The following is a 27,564-nucleotide window of genomic DNA, read 5'->3' as shown; positions in this document are numbered from 1 at the left end:
ACACGAAAAGACGACCCGAACCAGACACGATATTAGCGGGTTAGGGTTGAGGCTTGATGACCCATTTATGTAAGTGGGTCGACACGAACACGACAGGAGATTTAAACGGATCGGGTTTGAGTTGAAGGGTTTGTGACCCATTTACATGTGACACAAACACGAACCCAACACGACCCGATCTGTTTGCCAGATCGATTTTTTTCATTCAAAATACTATTCATCTTTCGTTTTTCATGACGTCTTTTGTATTTTAATACTCGTATATATATTTGTTTTCATAACATATGTTTATTATTTAAGACGGTAGTATCCATCTTAAGCTTTAAGACTGGTCAAATATGTTAGAACAAAATCTGAAGAATGCCTACCTACGAAGCCTTATTTCTCTAAAACCACTACCTTTACTTCCGCCGAATTGAGTACACAACGTGAATACGTGATAGGACTCGAGATCATACTTAATATTGCTCAACACACAAATATAGATGGGAAAAAAGAATTAGGCACAAAAATAGAGTAACTATTTTTATCACAATTAAAACCAAGGCATCCACCATATATACATTTTGCCAAGATTTTTATGGGACACTGCCTCAGCAATTAATCGACGAGCTTGGCCTTCAACAGCTAAAGGCAACGATGGTGCTGCTGCTACTCCCACCACAACACCTTGCAACCTCGCCTCAATGTTGCTTATGGCTCGCTGCAAGTCAAGAGCAACGGTTTCAGTGACGATTCAAAGTTATATTGCAACTGTAGCTTGTCAACAGCAATCAGATTCACTTTATGTGTGTTTTTTATTAGCTGTCAACTTCGGATTAAAAAAAAAATAAAAAGTTTTCAGTGCAGCAGCCAGCAGATTGTGTGTTGATAGTATGTAACTACTATTGCTCGCCGAAATGTAGTTCAATATGTATTTTAAAGCAATATGATTATTTTGGGACACAATTCACACAAACTCCTTTATATCAAACCGAACAAACAACCTACTCTCTGAATTAGATGCCAATTTACAATTTATGGTGTAACTCAGAAATGCAGAAGACAATGTTCTTGTCGCACCAGCATTTTAGAAAAACACCCATTTTCATATGGCAAGTGAAAAAAGTTGTGTAACTAGGTATGTTGCTTGTGCATCAAGGTGGTTATAATGTTATATTTCATTGATAGAAGCTGTTGGTTCATTTCAGCTATAAGTTGTGTTCCTCCTTACCGTCTCTTCATCTTGGGTTTATTTACCAACCAAATTGTGAAATAAGATCCCCAGCTAAAAAAAAAAAAGATGAACATGAAGAAAAGTTAATCAAACCTGGGCATGCGGATTCTGAACTTCCACTCCGCTTGATTTGTGAGACTTTGTCCACTCTACAAGCGGATCGTGGATAAAGGTTTCGAGAACACTCATTAGAGTCTCCCTATGAGTCCTGAGAATGGAAAGAGTGATCTCACAGACCTTCAGGAATATGCCCTCATATCCGGTAATTCCTAGTCCATCAATCATGTTCTGAACATGCATCACAAATGATCTTTAATCAGAACTTATCAAGTATTATGTAATCTTTTGAACAAGAATCAAAATTAGTCTTTCTTGAATAAAACAGAAGTCAGACACATAGGCCACTGAAAGCCAGAATTCTAGATACAAATCCCTGGTGCTTAACTCACCTGGGTCAGCTGACCAAAAAAAAAAAAAAAAAAAAAAAAAAAAAAAAAACTCACCTGGGTCAACCTGAAAGGCACGAGTTCAGGCTTCTCCAACAGCAGGCCTTTGTCAAATAAGCAGCTAAAGTCAACATGAACACAATCACCAGTTGTAGAATCAAATAAAATGTTCTCGCCGTGCCGATCCCCAAGTCCAACTATATGACCAACCATGGACCAAACGGCAGTTGTATGTGCATAAGCAACCCTGGCTCTGAACCAGGCTGCTGGCTCAGTAAAGGTATTTACAAACCATCTGTGAAAAACAGGGGGAAACATCGGAAGAATTTTGCTCTTCAGCATCTCATCTTCTGAGATTTTTCCTTGGTACTGATCATAAATCCGCTTTATTTGAGGATTGGTCTTCTGCCGATCAAATTTTCTGATTGTTACATATATGTCTTGAAGAATATGCCGGAGACCGCGAGTGTGAGGCACCCATTCCACCATACCACAATCCTCGGTCAGAGGAATTACTGCAAAGGTTCGAATATAGAGCTTCCTGCGACGACTTTCAGCACTCTTTGATAGTAAGCGGTTTATCATAGCATTAAATTCCATCATACGGGCATCCTTCCTGAGGTCGTCTTTGGGTTTACAAAGAAAGGCACGCTCAATGCCATCACTTCCAACAAAAACTACCTGCAGAAGCAATCTATCTTTCAGTGTACTACAGACAAATTTTTAACATTGACTTGTGGGGCATAGTGGATGCTGAAAACTTAAGGATCAGACTAACAATACTGCCAATAACTAATCTGTTCTAATTTAGAATCGACTTGAAAGGGGCACAGAACAAATTATTTAATCAAGAGACAAAAAGCAGGTTTAACAGCCTGATGTCATCTTTTGTAGGAAAATATTTAGATTTGTACGTGAAATTCAAAGAAAGTTAATCCTGACGCCTTTGAAAGTGGAGAAAATAATGCCCTCTCAACCTCACTAAAACGAAAAAAAAGGATCTTCCACAGCTTAAATGCAAGTATCCAGCAATTATATGACTAGTTGACTACAATATGAAACACCAAAGAGGGCTCACTTTCTTTGGTCGTTGAAGAGATGAAAGAATCTCTGCTTCATCAGCTATTCCAACTATTGTCGGAAGATCAGTAGATAAAAAGATATCAGATGAGTCTGTTAGAGTTGAATCACAAGCGGGCAAATTAGCAGTAAGAGATTGCTGAATGGGCATAATAATTCCCAGAGGCATCATTCTCTTTAGTGAACTGAATTCAGTTAAGATGTTGATTGTCCTTGACTTTGACTGGCCTGCATGGAAGCACAATCTAATAAGATGATCAATTAGACTGGCAAACTGACCAAACAAGTCACTGTGACTGCTGTCCACGCTGGACCCCTTGCGTGCTGCTTGCAAAATTTCGGCAGCTGCATGCTTCCTTGAAGGGACGGCAGATTTGGAAACAGCAGCCATAAGCCATAAAGCTTGCTGAGGATACTGACGTAGTACCGAAGTGATAATGTGTTTAACCATTCGAACGATCTCTTCATTTTGGTGGCAGATTCTAGAAACCAACTGTGGTAGAACAGTTAACCATTGATAAGTCGGCAAATCCTTCAAACAGCCACGCATGATACTCGTAACCTGCATTAGCGGAGTTAAGCATAGTGGTCTCGCACTGAAAAGCATTAGGGAGAGACAACAAAAAGAACAGCCAGATTACTACCTTGTCATGAACTTTCTTTAGTTCTTTATTTGTCGATGAACCACCTTGCTGATATACACTTCCAAAGTCAAACCACAGGGTCAATAATCTAGGAAGTGCTTGGAAAAGATTATTGTGACCCCTGTGAAGACCTTTTGCATAAAACAAAAGCGCTTCAGGAAGATAAACCCACCACGGCTTTTCAGTGTTCATATTAATAGAGACAATAGCAGCAGCAGCAGTGGGCTTCCTAGTGTTAGCCTCAATATTCTCCACTTGACGTTTTCTGGCATCAACCAATACTTCATCACAATATTTAGCAACATAGAAGTAACCTTTCTCCCACTTAGGTTGCAGTTCCCTAACTCTAGAATAAAGACTCATCACATCTTCTTTCTGCTTTTGACCAGTATAATGGATCCATCTTGAATACAGGAGAAGAGTCTTTGCTATATTTTGATTTTCATTCAGTGGCTGGGTATCCAAATGAAGGGGTTGTGGGTTCGCTGGAACCAGGCAAAGACTAGTTATTGATGATATTGTAGCAGAACCAACAACCTCCGTAGGCATGTTTAAAAGAGCCTGCTGAAGTTCAGCGATTGCACCCTCGGATCGCTTCGTGCTCCATAAAAGCTTTGCCTTTTCGATGTGAACACTAGGTGCACCAGAAGACTTCGCCTCAAGAATTGCTCGATTGGCAGTCTCATAGTGACCAGCAGCGCGACAGAGTTTAGCGTACTGAAGCCAACAGTCACCAACTTGAGCGCCCAAACCACTGGCACTGAAAACAAATCTTCTAAAAGCTAAAAGTGGCTCCCTCGCCCAGAGAGATGGCTGCGTGAATCTTAGCCTGCCCTCCCAGCTCTCCATTGTTTTCATGAAGGCTGGATCATCAAGAAGAAAACGCTTCTCCATGAATGACTCGCCTTCAAGCATATCATGAAATTCTTCTAGTTCTTTCAGTAAGTGAAGCTTTACTATAAATGGGTAAGCACGTGTATAGGAGTCCATTCCAGCGGCAGCTAGTGGAGCAATCAGAGCTTGCTTTGACAATGCAATTTTCTCTTCAACCCCAAACCTGTCCTTCTCCATAATTAATCGAAGAATCTTTGCAATATCCATGTCAAATGAAGCATTGCTCTCAGAGATGCTACAAAGTAAGGCCTCTTTATCTGGTTTATCAGCTCCATCAAGGTACTCGTCCATCAAGTCCCACCTGCCCAGTCTCCATGCTGCCTGCACTCCTTGCATGCACCATGTTTTCTTGTATTGAGGTATTCTAGAAACTAGTCCATCTACATGTGTTACCATTGCTTGTAGATGGCACATATTGAGTAAGCAATTAAGAACATCCGACTGCCTTTGAACTGATGTGGGTTCCATCTGTAAAGCTTGTTCACAAGAAGTCAACACCTCCGCCCAGTTTCCAGCTTTCTTGTTTATTAACAACTGATCCTGTATGCTCACAGACTTGCGTAAGCTTGCCAACCCTGATAACCCGTCTGGCTCATCCAGACCACTATAAATTTCCATCAAGAATGAGATGTCTTCATCTTTAAAGGTGCCACTACCTTCAGCTGCCGGGTTAAATGAGCCGGATTTTTCCCTAACATGTGATTCAAAGTACATCAAGGATCTAGCATAAGCTTGACACCTTAAAGATGCACTCGCGAGTGTCACTTTTGGAATCGCGGACAAAAGTTCATAAACATATTTGCATTGTGCACTAAGCAGGGAAGGGTCAGTTGAGGATTTTCTACTTGTGTTACTAGACTTGGAAGACTGTTTAGAAGACGATGAAGAAAGAGACTGGGAAAGTGCTATTTCCTGCTCTACATCATCTACCCACTGCCCCATATTGTCAAGCAAAGTAAATACAGCTTGGATGCAAACCTCACTTTGCCCACCACCTATTGCATGAACTGCTGCTCCACTATTTTCTGAGGCAGCTGCATTAAGAACCGACAAAATTTCGTCTGTAACTCCTTCGCGTGCTGCTGCCGAGCCATGACAAACAACATCAAGAACCAGATATGGGAGCAGGTATATGGCTGTTTGTACATCATGGCGCACTATACCCAGGCAGGCTTTAAAAACATCAGCACGAGAGCTAGTTGAATGCACAATTAGTTTCTTAATCCAAAGAAAGATCCACTTTCTGAAAGACAATGAAGGTTCATATATAGCACAAGACGCTGTAGAATCGGACACATTAGGAAGAAGGAATCGAGAAGTTAAGCATGGTGCAATAATCTCCTTGACATAATCTGAGAAGCGATCCCACAAACGTTGACCCCTTCCACTCATCATTTGACCGTCACTGGATCCCTTAGACCGCAGGGCTGTAATCTTCAGCTTCTCGGATTCAGACATTGTAGAATTCTCATCAAGAGATGCCTCACAGCCGGTAATTTCTAGAAGCTTCTGTATAGCCAGAGCAGCATTGTCTTGAATTATAGCATCTGGGGCAGCTCTAAATGCCCTGGCTAGGTGCTTATGAATCAATTCAAAAATCAAATCATCATCTGAGCACTGAATTTGAAATCTTTGACATGAAGCTCCTCTTATTTTAGCAGGATCAACGGCACCTAAAGCTCCAAGACAATCAGCAGAGACCATTTTCAGCCTCTGCCCTAGTAGAGTCCTGGATTCTTCTGCACATCCTCTTAGCAAAGATGTGATCAAAGAGCTCAATACATTGAGTTCTAAACTCATTTCAGTGCCAATTAGTCTAGCCACCTCCTCCTTTCTAAGGTTCAGTAGTTTTTTGAGCTCACAAGCAACCATATACCTAACATTTAAATTCTCGTGATTCAAGCCATCAGCAGCACGTTGTAACTGATCCTTTAAAGTCATTGACCCCCTTGCTTCATGTATCACTTTATTCACCTTCTCCAAAGCAGTAATGCTAGGCAATAGGGGGAATTCACGTATATGTGTCTTCAGTATAACCTTATTCTCACAGACAAGTTCTTCCAAAATGTCAACCATCTTTTGTAAGTTATCTTTTTCTTCTTTATCTAAAAAAGGAATCAGGGAAGCAAAAACTTGAAATATTACGTGTTTGACACTGGCTGGTGACTGCAATGCCAATTGCTTGATAAAGAAATGTAACACGGAGAGACCCTCCCTCCGCAGTGACTCCTTCCCAACCGCATGCATAAGAAGCACCATAAGTTTTGGAACATTTTTGCTAAGTTGAGGGCCCATCATTTTGATTAACATTTCTATTCGTTGCACGGCTAGTTTCTGCAAAGAGACATCGGCTGCATGAAGCATCACCTTGTCAATGCTTCTAAGAAGCTGGACAAAGTGATTCTTTAAAAAGCCAGGAAGATCCCCGCTTCCAGTCAGAACTTTGGCAACCTCTTGTATCAACTGGGGTACTCTTTCCAACCTGTATTTGAGTTAAGAGTACCTTATCAAAAAGGTGGCATAAAATGGTCATACTAAGAATCTATGAAATGAAGGAAGAAGAAAGGGAGCACTTGAACAATATATATAGTAGGTAAAAGAGAGAATGTAAATAAAAGAAACTTGATGAGAAAACTTAAATTGACTAGTCCATGGATCCCGGTTAATAACTTCTTGTTTGACTTTGCATGGTCTCCAATACAACACTTTAGTCATATTTTTGCTACCATTCACATACTACTTTTTGTGTTGATAATATAATCTTGAAAGACATTTTGATAAATATTTTATTGTCATGTCCTACCTCCATTCACTCAATTAGCCTCACTTGACTTTATCTGTGAGGAGCCAAAGCCTAATGAGGTTAACTGAGTGAAGTTAAGCAGTAAAATCTTTCTATATTTTATGATACTCATGATCTAAGTTCTAAAAATTTTGCCTCAAAAAGTCAATTGAAAGATACATTTGGGATAGAGGAAGTACAATGTAACCACCCTAAGTTATGAGCAGCATACAAGATTTGTAGTTTTTGTACCTTTGGCTTATCTCATCTGGATCATTGCCATCCACAAAGCACACTAACTCTTCCAACAGCACAGATAATGCAGCAGAAAACAATTCTTGCTTGCCAGTTCTAGTCTGTGTCTGATAAAATTCTAATACAGAGAGCAACTCTTCACTGTCAGCGCGCTGAAGAACATAAGCAAGTACCTTAGGGATCCCATCAACAATCAATTTAAGCATGTCAATATTCAAGCAGTTGGCCAACTCATACAAAATGACAATTGATTGCTCATTATTCTTTTGAGAAATGATAAGCTTTGGAAGAACAACTGGAATCATTTCGCTGATCAGCCGTGTGGTTTCAGTGCCTAAAACAGACTCCGCAAACTCCCTAATCAATTTCCGACGAGTAACAAGCCTTGCGCAAAGATAAGCAAAAAGATCATTTCGAAAATGAGTAACCTTTGACAGGATAAGCTTACATCCCCCTTTAAGACGGAAGTGGCAAGCCCGTTTGATTAACTTGGCAGCAGTCACTCTCAAGGTCATATGATGATCATCAAGCTTGTCAACTAATAAAATAAAACAGGAGGAGAAAAGCTGACACTTCAGATCAACAGTGAGCAAAATCTCAGCTAGGCATTCCAGCAAAGTCTCAGTTATCTCGGTGTCTTCACTTGCTTCCAATGCAGTTTTAATTAAGTCGAGGAACAACTGATCCTTCATTTCACTCTCTGGAAATAAACAAATCAAAACAGATTCACTGACGAAAAAGCTGATTTGAGTACAGAACGCTTCCCTCAAAGACCTCTTTCTATGAAGAAGAAGAAATTCAATACATTTGATCCATTCAGATCTTGTTTTTAAGAGTGCTTTTCTCTCTACATGCAACAAAATACGATGTAGCACTTCAATGCAGGAAAGTTGCATTTCTTCCGAAGAGTTGTCATAGAGAAAACTGAAAAACAAGGATTGTAGTTGAAGAAAGTCGCAAACAGCAATGTTATTAACGCTGCTCTTTTCTGGGTCAGAAACTTGGGAAAACTGAGCTTCGGCAAGAACTGCCCTTTTGTCACATTTAAAGCACCAGAACGATTGCAAGAAAGTATCAACCATCAACTTGGACTTCTTGTCACTGCGATTTGAACTTTTGCAGTCATGTCCATTGTTACCACCTGAATCATGATAAAATCCATGCAGGCATGCTAAATAGCCTAAAGACTCCGGGATCATTTTCTTTACTTTCTCATGCACCTCTTCCCCAAGAAACCTATAATTTTACGAAAAACAGACCGAAATAAGGAAATGTAAGCATTTTCTGTGGAATCAGATCAACAACAGCAGAGACTATAGTTTTAGTCGCAAGACTTGAACCTAGACACCTCTTCATATAGCAATATGCAGAATTGCAGAGTAATTAAGCAATTGTTTTACACTTATTTAGCAAGCAAGCAACCATCTAATGCAATGATAGCTTCAATTAGCAATAAGCAGATGCCATCGTAGTCACATTTTAATCTTTCAAGTCATCTGGTAGCATGAATTGTTCGCTTAGCCACAGCATAATCAACTAGCTAATATCATCTTCACTTACTTAATATGTTTAAAAACAGGTGAAAGTGCACGGAAAGCAGATGTCAGAACAATTACTGGCAATGCCCGGATAGCTTCAATTCTAACATCTTCCACTTCATCATGAAGACCCAATTCCAAGACACCAAGTTCAGACTCTGATTTATGACCAATCTTAGAAAAAAGTTTAATTGAAAGACACTTCGCTCTCCACGGTTGATGGGTTTCAATGACTTCTAGAGAATGGGTCCATGGAAGCTGAAGCAAAGAAAATATCAGAGCTGCATTTCCACTATCATTCCAGGACTGCTTCACATCTCCAGCAAATTCCCCTGGATATTGGATGACCACAAAATGTGAAAGGTAAGACAAGAATTAATTTATGAACACAAAAGGATATACAGCCACTGCAGTTATACTTCACGTATAAGAGTGTGTTAGGATACAATTTTAAGGGTCAAGGGAGGGGAGCGAGTGTTGTAGGTGCATTTGGATACAATTTCCCTCCAAATCTTTCCTTTAATGATGGGATTTTGATTTGGTTTGGAGAAGGGAAAATAGATCCCTCCATTTCCCTCCCTCTCTGTTTCCCTTCTACTCCATTTGCTAACCAAACAAGAGAGATTATATCCCACCTTCCACCTCCCTTTCCTTTCCCTCCAAACCCCTTCATTCAAAGAAGGGCCTAAATATTGTACCTCTCTTTTTAGCCTACATATATGAAAGAGATGGATCAGCTATTTAGGAAGTAAAAATCAAGCACCAATTAGAAAAACGGAGATGGAATATACAAAGGTTGACGATTCCAATGCAAACCAATGCACCTTATTGTCATAGAGTCACATTATACATTAAACCTAAACCTAATTTCCATTGAAATTGCCAACTTAAGCTCATGTACAGTAGTGAACTTAATCTAGAATGAGCAAAAGTTATCAACTCAGATGTCATCCACGGCATGCGTTCCTACCAAGTAGCTTCTTAACAAGTACAACGCATTAATCTGGTTGGATTCATCATGTTAAATAGATCAATGCTTATGCAGATAATCAAAACCTTGTACAAATTCCTATGTAAAAATAGCATCAAATCATGGATGATAAAGAAAAAGAAAACAGAAGGCCTCCGCAGTTTGATTTAAATATTTCATGAAAAGGGATTCTTAGGCCCAAATTCAGAGTCTCTACCTATACAGCTTTTTTGCATACTTGGTAATAAAAGTGTGCTGTGTAATGCATCCAGATAATTTGTCAAATCAAAGCTGATTGAGTTATTCTGATTTGCCTGCAGAGGAGAGACAGCGTATCAAACTAAGAAAACCAGCATATATGGTGAGAATGTGGGATACAGCAATTTGGCAAAAGCGCAGGACACAATATACCTGCTTGCAAATCCATGGGATCCATGAATGAATCAGCTCAACGGCACGCACTGATATTTTGGTGTTTGGGTATTTACAAAAGACCATACAGAGCATGCTAAGAATTGCTAGTACACGCTCTTCTCCCCGAGATTCTAAAGTGGCTGGAGGTTTTAGAAACTCAAAAGATGAAACAAGTAATAAGTGAATATCAGAAGCATATTTTTCAGTCATCTGAAAATTCAGCTGAAGAAAACTGTCAGCTCCCTGGACATCAACTTGAGCATCCAAGTTTTTCGCATTTGCCTTTTGACGCTTGATCTTCAAATTTTCCAAATCCTCGCCTGATCTTTTACACCCAACTCTAACCCTCTCTGATCCTGTATCACATGTTATAGATTGACCCAAAGACTTATTATTAATGGTGCCTCCTTCGACACAAGCAGGACCAAGAATAGAAACAGCCACCTCAAAACAATCTCGTAAAGTAAAGCAAATGCTGGAGGAGAAAATCATATTTATCAGACGATCTGGCTTCCAGATATAAGGAGGGCAACTTCTACAGATTCGGATATATGCATTGCACAAGGAAACCTGTTATAAAACCTCCAATCAATAAATTTTTTCAAACAAAAACAACAAATTTCTTGATACTTTTTCTCCAAGGAAAAAAGGAAAGCAATATTATTGACCTGCAGCTCTGAACTTTTTGTTTTGGTTACAGAATGATAAAACGCTGAAACTAATTCGGCCGCTGTTGACGTGATAATTTCATCCGGACATCTGGAATGCAGAGCATGAAGGCAACTACCTATAGTAGCATCAAAGGACGTATCTCTGCATGGAAAAACAGCATCTTGAGGCAAACATACTGTGCATTCTTTCAGAGGGGAAAACTACTATGGGAGGAGACAAAAGTCCCAATTTGGTAACGTAATCTCGAAAATGAAAATGCATTGCTAGTGGCCCAAACAATGGAAACACCATAGGGATTGCAATTTTAGGTCACTTGATCCTGGCAAACTTTCCAAAAAAGGCCGGGGTTTTTTGTCAGGGAGTACCTAACATTTAGCCTCATTGGCACCAAGGTACCTAACTTTTTATTTTTTGCCCAATGGTACCTAAAATTCATATTTTGTTTGTTAACAAATACCAATTGACGAATTCCGTTAAAAATAGTCAAGATTCCGCTAAAATTAACAGAAAAACATAAATAAAAATTGTTTTAAAACTTATAATTATAATTAAGATCTTATAATACCATTGTTAATTCACTAACTCACTCCTCAACCTTTCTTCCTCCTCCAAATCTCCCTCCCATTACCCAACCCCATAACCACCCTCCTTACTCACCTTTTTTTCACCACCATCTATCTCTCAATTACCACCACAAAACTTGTAATCCTAGTCTACTTCTTCCTCTTCAAGAACTATAGCACGATTTGCAACTCATACATATAATTATTATCAATCTCCATTGTTGTTCTTCATCATCTTCTTTGTTACCCATCTTCACCTTCTTACTTTCAACTCTAATCATCTTCTCCATGTCATTTATCTTTATCTTGCATCCTTTTGAAACTCCATTACTTCTCTCTTCTTAAACCCCTAGATATTATGGGTATTGTACTTGTTAGTTACAAAGTATTTTTTTTCTTGTTGAATTAGTCTATGGTGGAGGAAAATTGAATTAGATGGGGGAAATGAAGAGGGTGGTTAATTAGGATTGGTTGGAGGAAATGAAGAAGGGGTTAATTTAATGAAAAAATATTTTTAGGTAAAGGATTAAAGAGAAAAAGTAAGGTCTTCATTACGTTTTCCGTTAGTTTTGACGGAAATCTGACTTTTTTTTTTACGGCAATTAGCATTTGGTACCTCTCGACAAGTCAACATAAAATTTTAGGTACCTCTGGGCAAAAAGTAAAAAGTTAGGTACCTTGGTGCCAATGAGGGTAAATGTTAGGTACTCCCTGACCAAAAGGCCGATATTCCCCTTTTTTGTACTTTTCGACATACCTGAACACAGGAAAGCTGCCATCATCTTCACTTAGTACAACTGCTATGGACAGCAATATTTCCTTCCATGGAACATCACATTTCATTGTTGTTCCAACGATTCGAGCGAAGTCAAAGCATGCCTAGAACAAAAGAGACAACAATTGCATCATTATAAGCATGGATAGATGAGCGAAAGAACAATGTTCACACTTCAGAGGGTAATATAATTTAAACTCAGTTAAATGCTGCACACAATCATACCAGTAGCAGCTCAGCATCGTCATAACATAACATGTGGCACACATCCCAAACTAAAGACGAGGTCACAAGTCCATCCACATATAAGGTTCCCTCAGTCAAGCATTTATTCAACAGCCGAATTGTCCAGGTAGAAAATAGTCGCCACCTCTCCTTAAGAAAGAGATCAATTGAAATTCCATGCCCATCAGCAGGCTTGTTGCATTCAGGGAGATCAGTAAGGAGGCCTCCACTGTCAAATAATCTAGAAAATGACTTTGCAAAGCACCTTAAGGGAACTCGATAAGGTTGTTTAGAATTCGATACTGCACAAAGAAGATCTGCACAATGGAAAACTGTTCAGAATGTGGAAGAGATCAAGAGATCACTGGTTTAGGCTTAAGAATATCGCTGTTGAGGTATTCCGAATGATGAGAATTGATAATGTTCACCAAAACATTTTCAATGATTCATAAACAAAAATTGAAGTGAAAGTATATGAAGTTACAAGCAACAACATAACCCAGAAAATACACAGTAGAAACTGAAATCTGAAACGTAATGCCTATCTTAAGATCATAAGAGACTAAGAGAGAAATGAAGGGGAATCACAGCCTCGGTTGAAATGGGATGGTGGACTCTTACCACTAATTGCAATGCTCAAAATGAAGTAAATCCAACAATTTTTTGTTAATACTCCTAGCGTAATTCTCCGAAATGAAGTAACTATAGGGTTATCGTAATACATAAGGCTATACTACATAGATACAACAAACATCAATGGATTGACGTAAAATTTAAGTTCACCCTGATTTATCTAACCTTCGACTAGTAACATGGTATCCACGAAAAATTGTCGATATGCATCTCGATCTCCACTTCGGAGCAAAGCTAGAAGCGACCCAATGGTATCAAAAATTACTCCATGTCGGGACCTGTCACAGCATTCATTAGTTTAACAACAAAATGCCAATGGAGTAAGTACACAAAAGGTCTTGGCTCACTTACTAAGGTAATGGCATGGAACAAGCATAAAAAATCAAATAAGACCTTTTTACATCATACAACGACTTCATCCTATGCTATGCACCTCATTTCAGGCGGTGATAACGCCAAGGGACAAAAGTCTGGTCACTTACCAATCGTTGGTTGGCGCAGTGGTAGCATGGGGCTGCGCTTGGTAGGGAGGTCTGCGGATCGATCCCCCGCAACTGCGATTGGGAGGGGTTTAAATACCGTAATCCTTGGACACGCCCCGAAATCCGGATTAGTCGGCCCAATGTGGTTCGGATTACCGGATGGTTTAGACCAAAAAAAAAAAAAACAAAAGTCTGGTCACTCACTTATGTGAGAGTATCGACCTAAACTATTTTTTTATTTTTCTAGGCTTAATGTGGCATCTCCTATCTAGGCTTAATGTGCTTTGTGGTGGTTGTAGAGGGTGGAAAGAGGAGGTGAGGGAGGAATTATTATTACCTCCATAGGGAGGTAATGCATTACGTGGGGGGGAGGTAGGTAACAATTACTCCCTTAATGGAGGGACTATTATACTATATTTCCCCATTTTGTATCAATTTCTACCTCCAACCCCATACCTTCCCTCCATTTTTTAGTTCATTTAAGCACTATTACTCCCTTAATAATTACTCTCATCCCAAGCAAGCCCGAAATCTTAATAAACAACAGTAATTAAAATATTAAATTAACACCAACATGGGGTATTGTTTTAAATTTTTGCTAAATAAGAAAACAATAATTACCCAATAAAATCAACATGAAGAATTGTTTAAACTTTTTACTAAAAAATGATTAGTGAGTAAACCCGTGCAATTCTGCATGGGTCAAAAACTAGTTATGTTATGCACCTCAGTTAATGATAGTTCTAATAACTGCTCTGAATGTCATACGACTCATATAGTCATATGTATCAACGGTATTGCCTAAAACCATCCATTGGAGCTTATTCTGCCCAGAAAGGCTATGATTGGTTGCAGTCTGCTAAACCTAAAACAGACTGGTGGCCTGTAGTCTGGAACAGAATTACCCTGCCTAAGCATGCTTTTATTTTCTGGTTGTATACCTTGCGGAGACTTTCAACAAGAGACAGGCTGTTCCATCATAGTATCAATATGGATCAACTTTGCCTTCTTTGCTAACAAAGTGATGAAACCAGGGGTAACTTGTTCTTTGATTGTGAGTTCAGCAAGCAATGCTTATTCCTAGGGCAGAATTGGTTGGGCTTTAACTTGCAAGGGGAGGAACCAACTAAGTGGTACCAATTGGCGCTGCAGATCCCTCCTCAAGAAGCAAATTGTTGTGGCTGGTGTAGCTAGCTTAATTTACCACATCTGGCAAGCTCGTAACAGATGCAGGATTGAGGGGGAAATACGTCATCCTAATACGATGAATGTTAAGGCCTCCATCATTCCCAGAATTATGGATAGGATAGATCAAGTTACTCAGTGCTGACTGTCAATATGTTTTCACATTTCACCAAAAAAAATACTTTTCAATACCAATTTTTTCCAAGACTTGTACTCTACCTTATATAATTTTTCATCAAAACACATAATTTCACAAAAATTTCTTCCAAACTTCCAACCAAAAGTCGGTTTTGATAATAATTGATACTCCCTCTGTCCAGTCATTTGTTTAGCTTTCTATTTTGGGAATACTTTTGATAAATAATTTGATCTTTCACACTCAATTTGATCTACTTGTCATCAAATAATTGGTTTTCTCATCTTTCCTTGGTCTTTGTGCCAAAATCAAAGGTAAACAAATGACCGGAAGGAAGGGAGTACTAATCACACCGGTAGGCAATAATGCAATAGCCTCCCCACCCCTCCCACTAAAAGTAACACAAAAAACAAATTATAGAATAAGACTGCCTTAGAGCGTTGAGTGTGAGACGGTCCTTTTATTTCAATCAATAAAATGATTGTTTCGTTAACTAAAAGGACCGTCCTACTACGTCTTCCACAATAACAATTGATCGCAAATGCATCCCCTCCTACTAAGGTAAAATGTGATAATGATTACGCCAACGCGAGACCAATCAAAACCCTAAGAGGAAAGAACTATCACAAAATCATACAAAGACAAGCGGTAATGGCGATGAAATTATACCGAAACGCCGGCTCAGCGAAGAAAGGCAAAATACGGCCAATAATAGGCAAAACGACGTCGGATTTACCATCATAGAACACTCCAGGAAAATTCTTCGCGGTATGATTAACCAGCTTTAGTACCGCAATTACTTCGCGTTCATTAGCTACATAATTTGACAAATAAAATCGATTCAATCAAAATAATTGAATGAAATCAATAGATTATGATTGAAAAAAGCTGATGATTGAGAGGAATTGAATTACCTGAAGGAGAAGCGATAACGTAGGCATTGAGAAGGTTAGGGAGGACGGTGCGAAAGCGAGTGACTAAAACGACGTCGTCTCCAGGTTGAGGAGGTGAAGATGATGATGTGGCGAGTCGAACGCGGAGTTCGTCTACTAAGCTTGAAAGGCGACTGGCCATGGCGACGGCTATGGCGGTTAAGCTTCCATATGCGCACACATACTGTTGTTTAACTCGAAGTTGAAAGGGGAGTGGAGTGGAGTTTTGCTTTTTCCCTCCTTATTTTCGAATTATGATATTGAGATATTTTTTGAGAATTGGAAATAGGTGACTCAAGAGTCAAGAGTCAAGACTGCAAGTACATCTGGTAAACGGGTTAAGTGAGTCAAATTCGGGTTGGGGTCAGTTTGGATCGGCTTATTTTCAGGTTTAAGTGGCTTTGGGATGACTCGGGTTAATTGCAGATCAGATCATTTTCGGGTATGTTATTATCAAGTTATGTGCAGCAATAAACACTCGGGTCATGATATTGATCGGGTCAATTCGAGTTACGAGTCAAATCTCGAATCACTAAGTTTGGGTGTCGAATCGGCTATCGGTCGGGTTATAAGTCTCAGGTCTAGGTGTAAGTATGTAACTAATGAATTAGTATTGCATTCGAGTTAATTTAATTTAATTTATTATAGTATTAGAAAACGCGAAATGATTTCACTTTCATGATTTTAGTTGTTTAATTTGTTTTTGAAATCATGGATTTAGTATTGAAATTAGGCGAAGCACGTCCGACTTAAGGTCATCAGAAAAAAATGATCAAAAAACATAATTTTTTGCATATAAAAAAAAAGAAAAAGGAAAATATTTTGGCATAACTTGTGTCATGAAAAAGTATTGCATAGGAATCAGATAATGATAAAATCGAAATGACTACTACGAAGTAGAAATTTGAGGATCCAAAATTTATCTAGCTTGAAATTGATGTAATAAATTGAACACAATTCCAATTCCAAATTATAAGATTTCTCAAACGCATAAAATGTTCGTGTTCAATCTCTAATATTTTTCTGATATTTTTAGCTTACAAAAGTCATCAGAATAGTTTTAATATTGATGAATTTTGAACTCATATAGTAATAAATATAAATATATAATCACCTATTAATCAATAATTTTAATTTTAATGAGTTAAGATAGTCACTTTGTTTGCTTAAGAATTATGGGATCTCAGACATTTGTACGGTGTATAACTGTTTTACAATATCAACGCCGCCTTACTCAATGAAAAACGAGTACTACAAACTTGTAAGAACGAGTAATACAATAATGTTGGAGGCGGAGGCGGAGGCATCAGGCATGAAACGTTTTTATGGAACTTAGTAGCGTCTTAAAACAAATGAAGGTCCTTGGCACCACAAAAAAAAAAATTTATGGCTCCAAAAATTCAGACACAAGTGTACTGTATAGTATACTCCCGACATGCGTATTGAATTTCGTCAATAAAACTTGTAAAATCGATGATCCGAAAACCGGAGGTCCGGTTCCTCGTTCGTGGCTGCACAGGGCCTTAGGCGCCCCTGATAGAGACCGTGGTTGACACTTTGTTTTTGGCGGGTCATTTAACGATTATACCACAGGTGGTTGCGCTATTGACTGTTTTATGGCATGTTATATGTGATATCCAGACTGCGTGACTAATTAAGTGTTTAGCATAGCACGATCGTCACTCTACTACCTTTGGACGTAAATCGCAACACTTGTTTTTCTATGCCAAAAACTGGATTATGTTTTACAAGACTAGTTTACAAAGGTATTGAAAAGGTGGTATTAGACCATTAGCCTTCTAATTTACATTTTTACTAAGACACAAATGGGTTTATGTCAAAAACCGGAATGTATCGAAAAAGCAATATATGATGAATTTTACTATTCATATACCATAACCTGCATACATTGCTCGTTATTTTCTATCCCAAAATTATGTACTCCGTACTATTGTCTACCAAACTATGTAATGCAAATGCATACAGGTTTACACTCGGAAGCAAAAATCTATTAATCAAGAAATGAACAAGAATCAGTAAATCTGTCATTTCTTCTGCGGTGGGGTAGTTTCAAAAAGGAGCATGCTCATACATTCTTCCCTTTCTCAGCTAATGTGAACGATTCGCTCAAGTAAAACTACGAGGGGTGGAATAAATAATTGCTTTATCTTGGTGATAAAAGTAGCCTATAAGATTATGTGCCTTGTATTTAGTTATGGCCTCGTCTAAGAGCTGAAAAGAATCCACCACTATGTTTGTCCTTATCGCGTTCTTCTCCTGCAACCTGTTTAGAAAAATGGATTAATGAAAGATTTCACTTCAATCCTTCTCCGTGTTAAACAAGCAGTGGCTTCTATGAGTTCTATGTATAAGATACGTCTACAGATTCCATCAAATAGCAGGTTGTAGAAAACATAGTTCTCATTCTGTTTCATTTATATTACCACCATTTCATTGACTACTGTTTCACCTTTATTTTTACTAGATTCAGGAAAGGAAGACACACAAAAATCGGGAAAATATCGATGGAATCAAGAGAGTACCAAATAACAACAGAACCTAGGTTGCGACTTCATTTATCATATAGAAGTAGATACAAGTATATCAGTGGGGGTTATTTTACCTCTTTGGCTATCTGCTGCAAAATAGGTATGATATCAGAGAAGTTTGGTCTCAATGTAGGGTCTTGTTGCCAGCATTTCTCGAGTAATTCAGCGAGCTTGGGATGACAGTTCTTTGGGATAGTAGGGCGTAGACCCTGACAATAATCAAAATACACCAGTTGAGTCAAAGTTGACTTTAGCACCACACCTCTCTAGCAATTCCTTTTTCAATAAGTTTCACTGTTAAAGACTTACTACTCATACTCGGTTAGAAGTATTATGCATGGATGCATGACCAAGAGTCAGGTTCATTACTTTAGGAATGATTCTCATATTTTCAGTTAAAATGAAGTGTCCAAGTGTTATACGATGTCCAGGTAAATGTAATATGAAGAGTCGAAGTTACAAAGGAGTAAAAGGACAGAGATCTTGCAGAGCCCCCTCCTCTCCTAACTTTTACGCTAAAATTGATTAGGAAAAAATTATGTTTACCTTCTGCACTACCCCTACAGCCGCTTGTAATGGAGTCAAATAATCATATGGAAGCTGCAATGCAGAAGAAGGCAAAAAGAAATAAGTAAAATGAAAAAGATTGATAGAGAAACGAAGTCATGAGACTAGTTTTGTGAGTTGCATACCTTTCCTGCTAGCAACTCCCACAGCACAATGGCGAAACTGAATACATCAGCTTTGTGATCATATGGCTTATGTTCAATAACCTTCAATGTACAACAAAGGTTAACTTGACGAATACTGGTCTTTAGACAAAAATATTAGAAAGAAAAATCAACATGTACAATTGTTCTACCATGCTTAAACAAAGCAAATCTCACAAATGCATATGGTATTTTCGCATCACATAATGGACCAATTATAGATCAGTACATAGGACCCCATAAAATATCCAGCATAACTTTGATGCAAAAAACTCAATAGAAGGAGTTCCACTGAATCCAAGGGTCATACTTCTAAAGTTGTAGTTAGGCAGAACAACCTTCTTCAACTACTGAAGTATAGGCTGACACCCAATAGGGTCATACTTCTAAAGTTGTAGTTCGCTCTAGTAAATTTTCGTATTCTCCAACACTGTACAGCCTACATGAAGGGGGTATAAGAGATGATATGACTAGTTGACTACCTAATTGTGAACACACATGTGACATGTATACCATAAGGGTCCAAAGGATATATAGCTGTCTATAAAACATAGGGTGCGGAATAGAACCTCAGGAGCCATCCAACGGTAAGTTCCGGTTTCTGCAGTCATCACACCTGTTTGGGCCTTTACTCTTGCCACCCCAAAATCCGCAACCTTAACCACCTGTATCACACAGAAAGAGTCAGATAAAATAAGCTATAGCTTTCCAGAAGTACTGTCCCATTCTATTTACGGCTTTAACCAAAAGATAGATGCTAAATCTTGGATCGAGACTTGATCTCAGAATCAGTTGCCGTAGCGCTATGTGGCCAATTACCTCCTTAAAATGCAAGCACAATAACTTTTGAAACCTTGATAGGGTGCAATACGATTAGCACCCGTAATTTAAAACAATTAACCAATCAACAAAGAAAACTAAATTTAGGGGGAGGGGAGGTATGTTTCCTAAACAAAGCCACTATTTTACAAGTTCCTCTGTGTCACCAAAAATTGGGTCGTCCATAGAGATTCACAAGAATAACATTCACTTGAGGTTCAAGAAGTACTGGTACACAACTACCAAAAAAATCTTTTCCACGTTGCATCATACAAACAAATGTTCACAGTTACAACAGATACAAAAAGGTTCATCAGTACTCTTGAAATTGCTAAAATTGATTTGAGAAAACAGAATTTTAATCTCTACCGCCTTACCTCATTTTCATCCATCAGAAGATTGGCAGCCTTCAAATCCCTGTGGATGATATTATTTTGATGCAAATAGTTCATTCCTTTGGCAACATCAATAGCTACTCTTATCAAAGATGGAAGCTTGAATGTGCCCTTCCGCTTATGCAGATAGTCATAAACACTTCCACCAGCCATAAACTCTGTGCAGTTAACCCAAAAAAAAAAAAAAGAACGGTAATGTAAACACATGATAAAAATGAAACAAAGAAAGAGGAAAAGAAACTTGCTGTCACTAAAATAAAAGCATCAAGATGCAAATATCTGCATGGAAGGTGGCCTAAGTAGCATCAAGATTCAAGATGCAAATGACTGCAGAGAAGGAGGTCTAGGACTCTAGGGTGTAAAATATTAGAACTGTAACGACATACAGTACACTTCAGATAGAAATAGATTTTCCAGTAAAGATGTAGGGCTAAAAGAAGCAGGCAAGTTACCTGTAACAATGCACAAGCTAGGTGGTTTTGTACAGGCACCTATAAATTGAACAACGTTCTTATGACGAACTTTCCTGCAAAAATGCAGATACTCGAGCTTAAAAATACTGTAGTTGCAAATTCGCAATGCGAGTAAAAGCAGACAATATATTTTGCATTTCATTTCTAGAACAAAAGTACCTAATTGGAGCCTTGCTAATTAAAAAAACACCTTGCCAGTTTTATGAAAAAACCTTTTTAATAAATAGCAATTATTGAAGGGGAGCCTTGGCGCACCGGTTAAGGTGTTGCTTTGTGACCGTGAGGTCACGGGTTCAAGTCCTTGGAGCGGCCTCTTGCCAAAATGGCAAGGGAAGGATTGCCCCAATTACACCCTTGTGGTGGGACCCTTCCCCGGACCCTCGCCTAGCGGGGACGCCATCGTGCACCAGGCTGCCCTTTTTTTTAATAAATAGCAATTATTGTTAGCTGGGGGAAGCAAGAAAGGACAAACAGTCCTTGTCATGATATAACAAGTATCTTCAATTCCTCCAAAGCGAGAAAATTGACGCCCCCTCTTAAAAGCACAAGCAGCTTTCATTCGCGGAGAAGCTAAAAATCTACCCAACCCCAAGTATAATCTTATACGAAATTTTCTATTAAACCAAACATGTCAGAGAGCTGCCAAAACACTACATCTCTGTCGCACCCTCCCATATGTACTGGTCCCAAACCGCACAAGAAAATTGGACAGCCCTATTCCTCCTCAGAGGTGCGAATAAGCTTCTGTTACAGGGCACGTGCAAAATTGCAGCAATGGGAAATATGAGAGCCACATCCAGAATTTTTACAGCACGGGAAACAAACATCAGGGCTAAGAGCCTTGTAAGGTCTCCATAACTGAAGAATATCATATGTATTACTGTCTCTAATGTTGAATAGAAAGCCTGTACTTTGAGATGAGCTTTGCCCTTCCAGATTTGATTTATAACAGTAATAGTAGGCACTGTCCCGGTAAGCCCACGTAAAAAAATAAAATAAAATAAAAATAACTAAAGGTTCCTAAAGTTTCTGCCTTGCATATATCAACATCTTCATCATATGACAAAGATATGAACAGAGAACACTAATAAGAGCATCAAGTCATCTATCCCCCAATCGTATGGAGCCTTCTCATATGCAGGTGCTATTCATTTCATCCACTGGGGCAAAAGGAAAAAATAGTGGCAACACGTAAAGACGTAGATGAACTGTAAAGACGTGGAAATAGAGTGCGGAAACATACATCACCTCGTCAAACATCATTCAAAAATCTGACTCCCCCCACCCCACACCCAACCCAACCTCAAGTAGAACGAGCCATTGTACACCTGGGATATATATGTCCAGGGCAAAGTATGACTGCTAACATAATATCTCAGAATAATGAAACTTCATCATTCAGCTGATACTTTAATGATAGCACAGCCATAAACAAACTAAACCGGTCTCAGCTTTAATGTTATTTGTCAGCATCTTTCTGAAAGAGATCTTACAACGCTACGAAGTTACGAGTAAAAGGAAAAGAATATCTTAAAGTACTTAGAACATGGAAACACACCTCATAATATACACTTCCTGAGCAAACTCTTTCTGTAAATCTGTATTTATTCGTTCAGCCTTGAGGACCTTGATTGCCACATCCTGACTGCAGTATGTACCCTTAAATCTGAATTTTAAGAAAATGACAACTTGATCAGATATTTAAAGGATACAAGGCGGTAGTTAAAATGCTAAAGCATCGATGACTTACAAGTCACCATATGACCCAGAAGCAACTTTGTTCTCAAACTTCAGGAGCCTTGGATCAATTTCCCAAACATCAGTGCCATCATTTGGTATCTCTACATGGTCACACTTTGATTCGACTGGGGTTTGCTCTAGGTCATCTGAAGGAGACGATGACTGCTGGCTGCGCCACGATGAGTTCTGTAAAACCATTAAGTGTAAAGCGAACAATTATTACCAGGGTATTAACTAAAATGGAACGATACCTCCTCTAACTGAAGTACACGGTATCCTTGACCAAACAATGGTTCAAAATTTTAGATTGAAAAAAAAAACAAGGACATAGGGATCACGCTGGCGTCAAATATCATGCCGGTTATGACGAAATAGGCATGTTTGCAAGCTTATACCAACCTATGACATTTGTTCAACAGGGGGATCAAGTGTAACAGGATACGTCAACTGAAGAACAGTCTCGACATAGTTGCATCTCCATAAAATACGCAATACAAAAACACTAAATCACATCCCAAAAAAAGAAAAGCTGTCCACAACTTCGCACAAAGAAAAAGAAAATAAATAAGCTCAAAAGAAACAAAATACCTCAATTCGTATTAGCTCTTTTTCTAAAGCAGACCTGAGCCTTTGAGTTTCCTGTAAGAGCAAAAGAAAAAACAATGTTCAACATGCCAACCCACAAACTGCAATGCTACTTAAGATATAAGAACTCGTTTCACACTCTCTAAAAATAAACATATTGTTAGGAACACAAACAAAAAGTGCAGCTAGTGTCTTTCCATTCTTTAAGCAACTGCGAGGGGGTGGGTGTGGGGGGTGGGGGTGGGGGGGTTAGGTACAAGTTTATGTACATAGTTATGTTTAAGCCATGTAAGCCATGATAGGAGAAAAGTGCACGGCATTCAAGCAACTATCTACAGATATTTACAGGCGTCACTGCCATTTACATATAATAGTGCAACAAATTGAACTTAACACATCTAGCCAATTGTATTTTTGATGAGTTAGAAGCTACTCGTAGTAAACAACATCCCATTGTAACTTCACCACAAGATATTACTTTATAAACGCAGAAAGCTGTGATTGTCTAATGCTACCTAAACCATATCGAATATGTGGGAGCCCGACAGTCAATAAATTCGTTATATAAGGAAGTAAACCTTGAACCACTACAGAGACAGAAAGATGAAAAGATGATTTTGGCAGCATAACTACTTGAAGCCTTGTAATTGTAAAAAAAAAAAAAAAAAAAAAAAAAAAAAAAAAAAAAAAAAAAAAAAAAAACATCAAGAGCGTTTTGGTCATGATCAGATAAGAAATAGCACTCCGTACCTCGTATGGCCATCCATCCACAACAAAAACATCTAGCGAGTAGCCATCTGTTGAAGAGAAGGCATGAGCTTCCTGGATATTCAGCCCTACCTCTGCCAGCAGGGATGTAAGCTGCAAATATCAAGAGTCTAATCAAGCCACCGACCACTGTATAAAAAAATATTGTGCTAAGCTATGGTATAAAAAAAAGGGACAAATCTCTAGAGGCCTGACCAGTGACCACTACTCATGGTATAAAAAAATATTGTGCTAAGCTATAAGCATGTTACACATCTCTTCTCAGTAAGATTTCAAAAAGGATAGAAAAAATTTCTGAAAAAAGAAAGAAAGAATTCTGCTCCAGTTTCAGTTAAGGAAATCAAAGAAACAAAAGAAAATTTGAATCCAGCCACCAGCATACTTCTTTGTCCATTCCGTCCAATCCAAAACCCTACGTTTTAGCTATTATACTAAAAACAGTAATTACCAACCTGACTAAGAAGTTTTGGTTTATCATCTGTGGAAAAGGTGATCTCATGCATGGGCCTGCACAAACCATAAGCTGTAGCTGTAAGCTTATATAAGTAGATCAATCAAATAGTTAGCAGTAGAAACGAACAAAGAAACTGCAAGTACTAAACTAAAGGTACAAAAGTACAACGATTTTCTGTGTTTCATTTGACAACAAGTGATACAGAGAAAACAGGTAAAAATCAGTACAAGATTGATGGAAGTCATCAAATTGGTGTTGCTTTAAGACGCCATTTTAAGCGAACAATGTCAATTAAAGCCACCCATTTCCTTGAATTGCAAGGAAAGAAAAGATTTTCGTATAATTACCAGATCAATCATATGTGCACAGTTTTTAGTCCCGCACTGGAAGCAAGATATAAATACAGTGAGATTTCTTGATTAAATCACATTTTCTAGACAACAGTACGTGATAAGGTACCGCAGCTACATCATAAAGACAAATAACATTGCTTTTATAATAGCGAAATCACAGTATATCTATGCACATGCACACAACATAGAGAAAATGAAAAATTATGCTCACGCCAATGTAAAATTACGTCTAGCACCATTTACCGCAAAAGCCTTGAAGTGACATCATCATCATCATTTTCCTCGTCATCATGTGATTTATTTCCATCTATTGCAAGGGCTTCAAGATTTGGAGATGAACCAAATGCTGGAGGTGGATGACTATAAGCACATCATGAAAGAAGAGGCAGTGAATCAGCAGGACGTAAAGATTAACAAAGTATAATAAGAAGCAATAGAGCGTATAAAGTATCAGCATCACAATGGAAATAGGCTTCTTGCAGTAGCACAGCTTTAACATTGCATACCTCTTTCGAGCAGAAGGGGCAGATTCTTGAGTTTTATCATCTGATGTTGGATCAGAAGCATGAAGAACCTAATCAAATCAGCCACAGATCTTTTAGTTTTATGCGGAGTACCAATCAAGAAGCTAGAAAACTCAGACTTCGTGACACGGTCAGATTGATCTCCGCAAAAGTTCAACTACATATGACCAACTCAAATTCACACTCTAATGACATGTAAGTGTGTCGTAAAACTACCTTAAGTGCAACAAACACATCAAAGAGAGTGTCTTGATATTCAACAAAATGAACTAACGACATGAAAACAACTATACAACTGCAAAAAAAGAAACTGTGGACCAGATTAATCTTAATTAAACAAAGAAGTAAACAAACCTGAACTAATCGGACGTCAAATGCAGGTCTATTTATTGGATCATGAGCAAGATATAACAATCTTTTATGCGTTAACACATCTTCTGCCCTCTCAACGTTCACATCCAACGCATACCTACAATCAACGAAACCACGACACAAAATTCATCATCGTAAACTATGAAAAATCCCTCAAATTACTGGTACAATCATAGCAATATTGTATCCCCATAAGAATTGAGCAGTAATTCTGAAAAATTGACCATAAACTAAGAATCAAACCACAAAATAAAAATTGATCATACACTATGCAAAATCCTTCCAATTACACGTATAATAACTACAACATCATTTCACGTAAAAATTGATCTGCAATTCTAAATTTATCATACCGTAAGAATCAAACCATAAACGAAATTCATCATACCCTATGCAAAATCCTTCAAATTACTCGGATAATCATATCAACATGATAGGAATACTGCATAATAATTGAGCAGTGTTTCTAAAATTTTCTCATTATACACTACGAATCAAACCACAGCATAAAACTCATCATACACTACGCAAAATGCTTCGGATTACAATCATATCAACATCATGTAACACCAGAATTGAGTATTAATCCAGAAAAATTCATCATAAACTATGCCAAAACATTCGAACTACAATCATATCAACATCATATCACACCAGAATTGAGCAGCAATTGCAAAATAGCACGCAACTTTTTAAAATACATCATCCGTTCTCTCAACATCAACATCCAATGATAACGACAATCAATAAAACAACAACTTCGCTTAATCCTTCGAATAAACTACGAGAAATCCTTCGAATAACTCTTATAATTCACATCAACATCATATCACACAAGAACCGAGCAGTAATTCTACAAAAATCATGCAAATTTTACAATTTAACAAACAATAACATAAATTCATCATCATAAACTTTACAAAATCCTTCAAATTACTACAATCCTTATCAACATCACATCACACCAGAATTGAGCAGTACTTTGAAAAAATCGCGCAAATTTTACAATATATCAAACTATAACATCAATTCATCATCATAAACTTCAATAAATCCTTCAAATTACTCGTACAATCCTTATCAACATAACATCACACCAGAATTGAGCAGTACTACTAAAAAATCGCGCAAATTTTACAATATATATCAAACAATAACATCAATTCATCATCATAAACTTCAATAAATCCTTCAAATTACTCGTTTAATTCATCAAACATTCAAACACTACGCGAAATTCTTCGAATTACTCGTATAATCATATCAACATCATATCACACAAGAATTGATCATTAAATTCAACAAAATTAAACAATGTTAAATTTACCGAGCAGGAAGACGGTGAAAATGAGCCCAAAGTTCATCATCAAAACCAGGAACCAAAGCTTCTGGAACATTCAATTCCTTTAACTTTCTTAACACTTCATTATAGACTTCGAGCTTTTGTCGCTGCTGTCTTGTGTTTTGCGCCGCCGTCGAAGCGGCCGTGGACGGTGTTGAGTCCGCCGGAGATATTGTCGGCGGTGGTCGAGAGTCGGAACTGCCGTCGCTGTCTTCCATCACCATTCTCTTCTTTTTCTCTTTCCTTTTTCTCAAGCTTTAATCTCTGAAAAAGAGAGAGAAAATGAAAAAGAAAAAGAAAAACACGAAAAGGACAATTCACGGGAAATTGTGATTAATGCTTTTTTGTTTTTATTTTATGTTATTTATTTATTTATCACGAGAAGAATCCGATTTGAGTGATAATATATAAAAATAAAAAGGAAATAAAAAAGAGGAAAGGTAGGGTTTTTTAGTCACTCTGAAGTTTTTTGTGTTTTACGAATTGAATTGATGCAAGTTATTTTTTTATTTTTTTAATCTCAATCCCACTTTTTAAATATAACTAGTTTTTGAACCCGTGTAATGCACAAATGACAACGGAAAGTATTATTATTAAAAGTAAGGACTTATGTTCTTTATTTATTTATTAAATAACTA

The 27,564-nt window shown here is 38.0% G+C and overlaps 2 protein-coding genes across 4 annotated transcripts; both read right to left on the bottom strand.

Moving 5' to 3' along the window:
* Positions 1-381: 381 nt before the first annotated feature.
* LOC141648253 (serine/threonine-protein kinase ATR) lies at positions 382-16,138 on the bottom strand. 3 transcript variants are annotated; one of them, XM_074456780.1, is made up of 15 exons: positions 15,825-16,138; positions 15,580-15,724; positions 13,273-13,385; positions 12,475-12,791; positions 12,232-12,353; positions 10,908-11,052; positions 10,237-10,809; positions 10,043-10,139; positions 8,878-9,187; positions 7,315-8,553; positions 3,387-6,762; positions 2,741-3,304; positions 1,720-2,343; positions 1,310-1,504; positions 382-703 (listed from the first exon to the last, which is right to left on the bottom strand). In XM_074456780.1, exons 1-15 carry the CDS (start codon positions 15,982-15,984, stop codon positions 536-538), a joined length of 8,148 nt encoding a protein of 2,715 aa, XP_074312881.1. In that variant the 5' UTR covers positions 15,985-16,138; the 3' UTR covers positions 382-535. The 3 variants fall into 3 exon arrangements, with proteins under 3 accessions (XP_074312881.1, XP_074312882.1, XP_074312883.1); XM_074456781.1 differs by having other exon boundaries at positions 10,064-10,139; positions 15,825-16,067; XM_074456782.1 differs by having other exon boundaries at positions 15,647-15,724; positions 15,825-16,057.
* Positions 16,139-17,829: 1,691 nt separating this feature from the next.
* On the bottom strand, positions 17,830-27,328 carry LOC141648256 (serine/threonine-protein kinase STY46-like). Its single transcript, XM_074456786.1, has 16 exons — positions 26,912-27,328; positions 25,567-25,681; positions 25,195-25,262; positions 24,932-25,048; positions 24,334-24,388; positions 23,864-23,974; positions 23,117-23,167; positions 22,539-22,714; positions 22,347-22,454; positions 20,768-20,841; positions 20,298-20,473; positions 19,671-19,766; positions 19,084-19,164; positions 18,938-18,991; positions 18,466-18,600; positions 17,830-18,126 (listed from the first exon to the last, which is right to left on the bottom strand). Exons 1-16 carry the CDS (start codon positions 27,148-27,150, stop codon positions 18,052-18,054), a joined length of 1,731 nt encoding a protein of 576 aa, XP_074312887.1. The 5' UTR covers positions 27,151-27,328; the 3' UTR covers positions 17,830-18,051.
* Positions 27,329-27,564: the final 236 nt, after the last annotated feature.

This window comes from Silene latifolia, chromosome 3 (assembly GCF_048544455.1).
Source record: "Silene latifolia isolate original U9 population chromosome 3, ASM4854445v1, whole genome shotgun sequence".
NCBI lineage: Eukaryota > Viridiplantae > Streptophyta > Magnoliopsida > Caryophyllales > Caryophyllaceae > Silene > Silene latifolia.
This window is presented reverse-complemented; position numbering and strand designations above follow the sequence as displayed.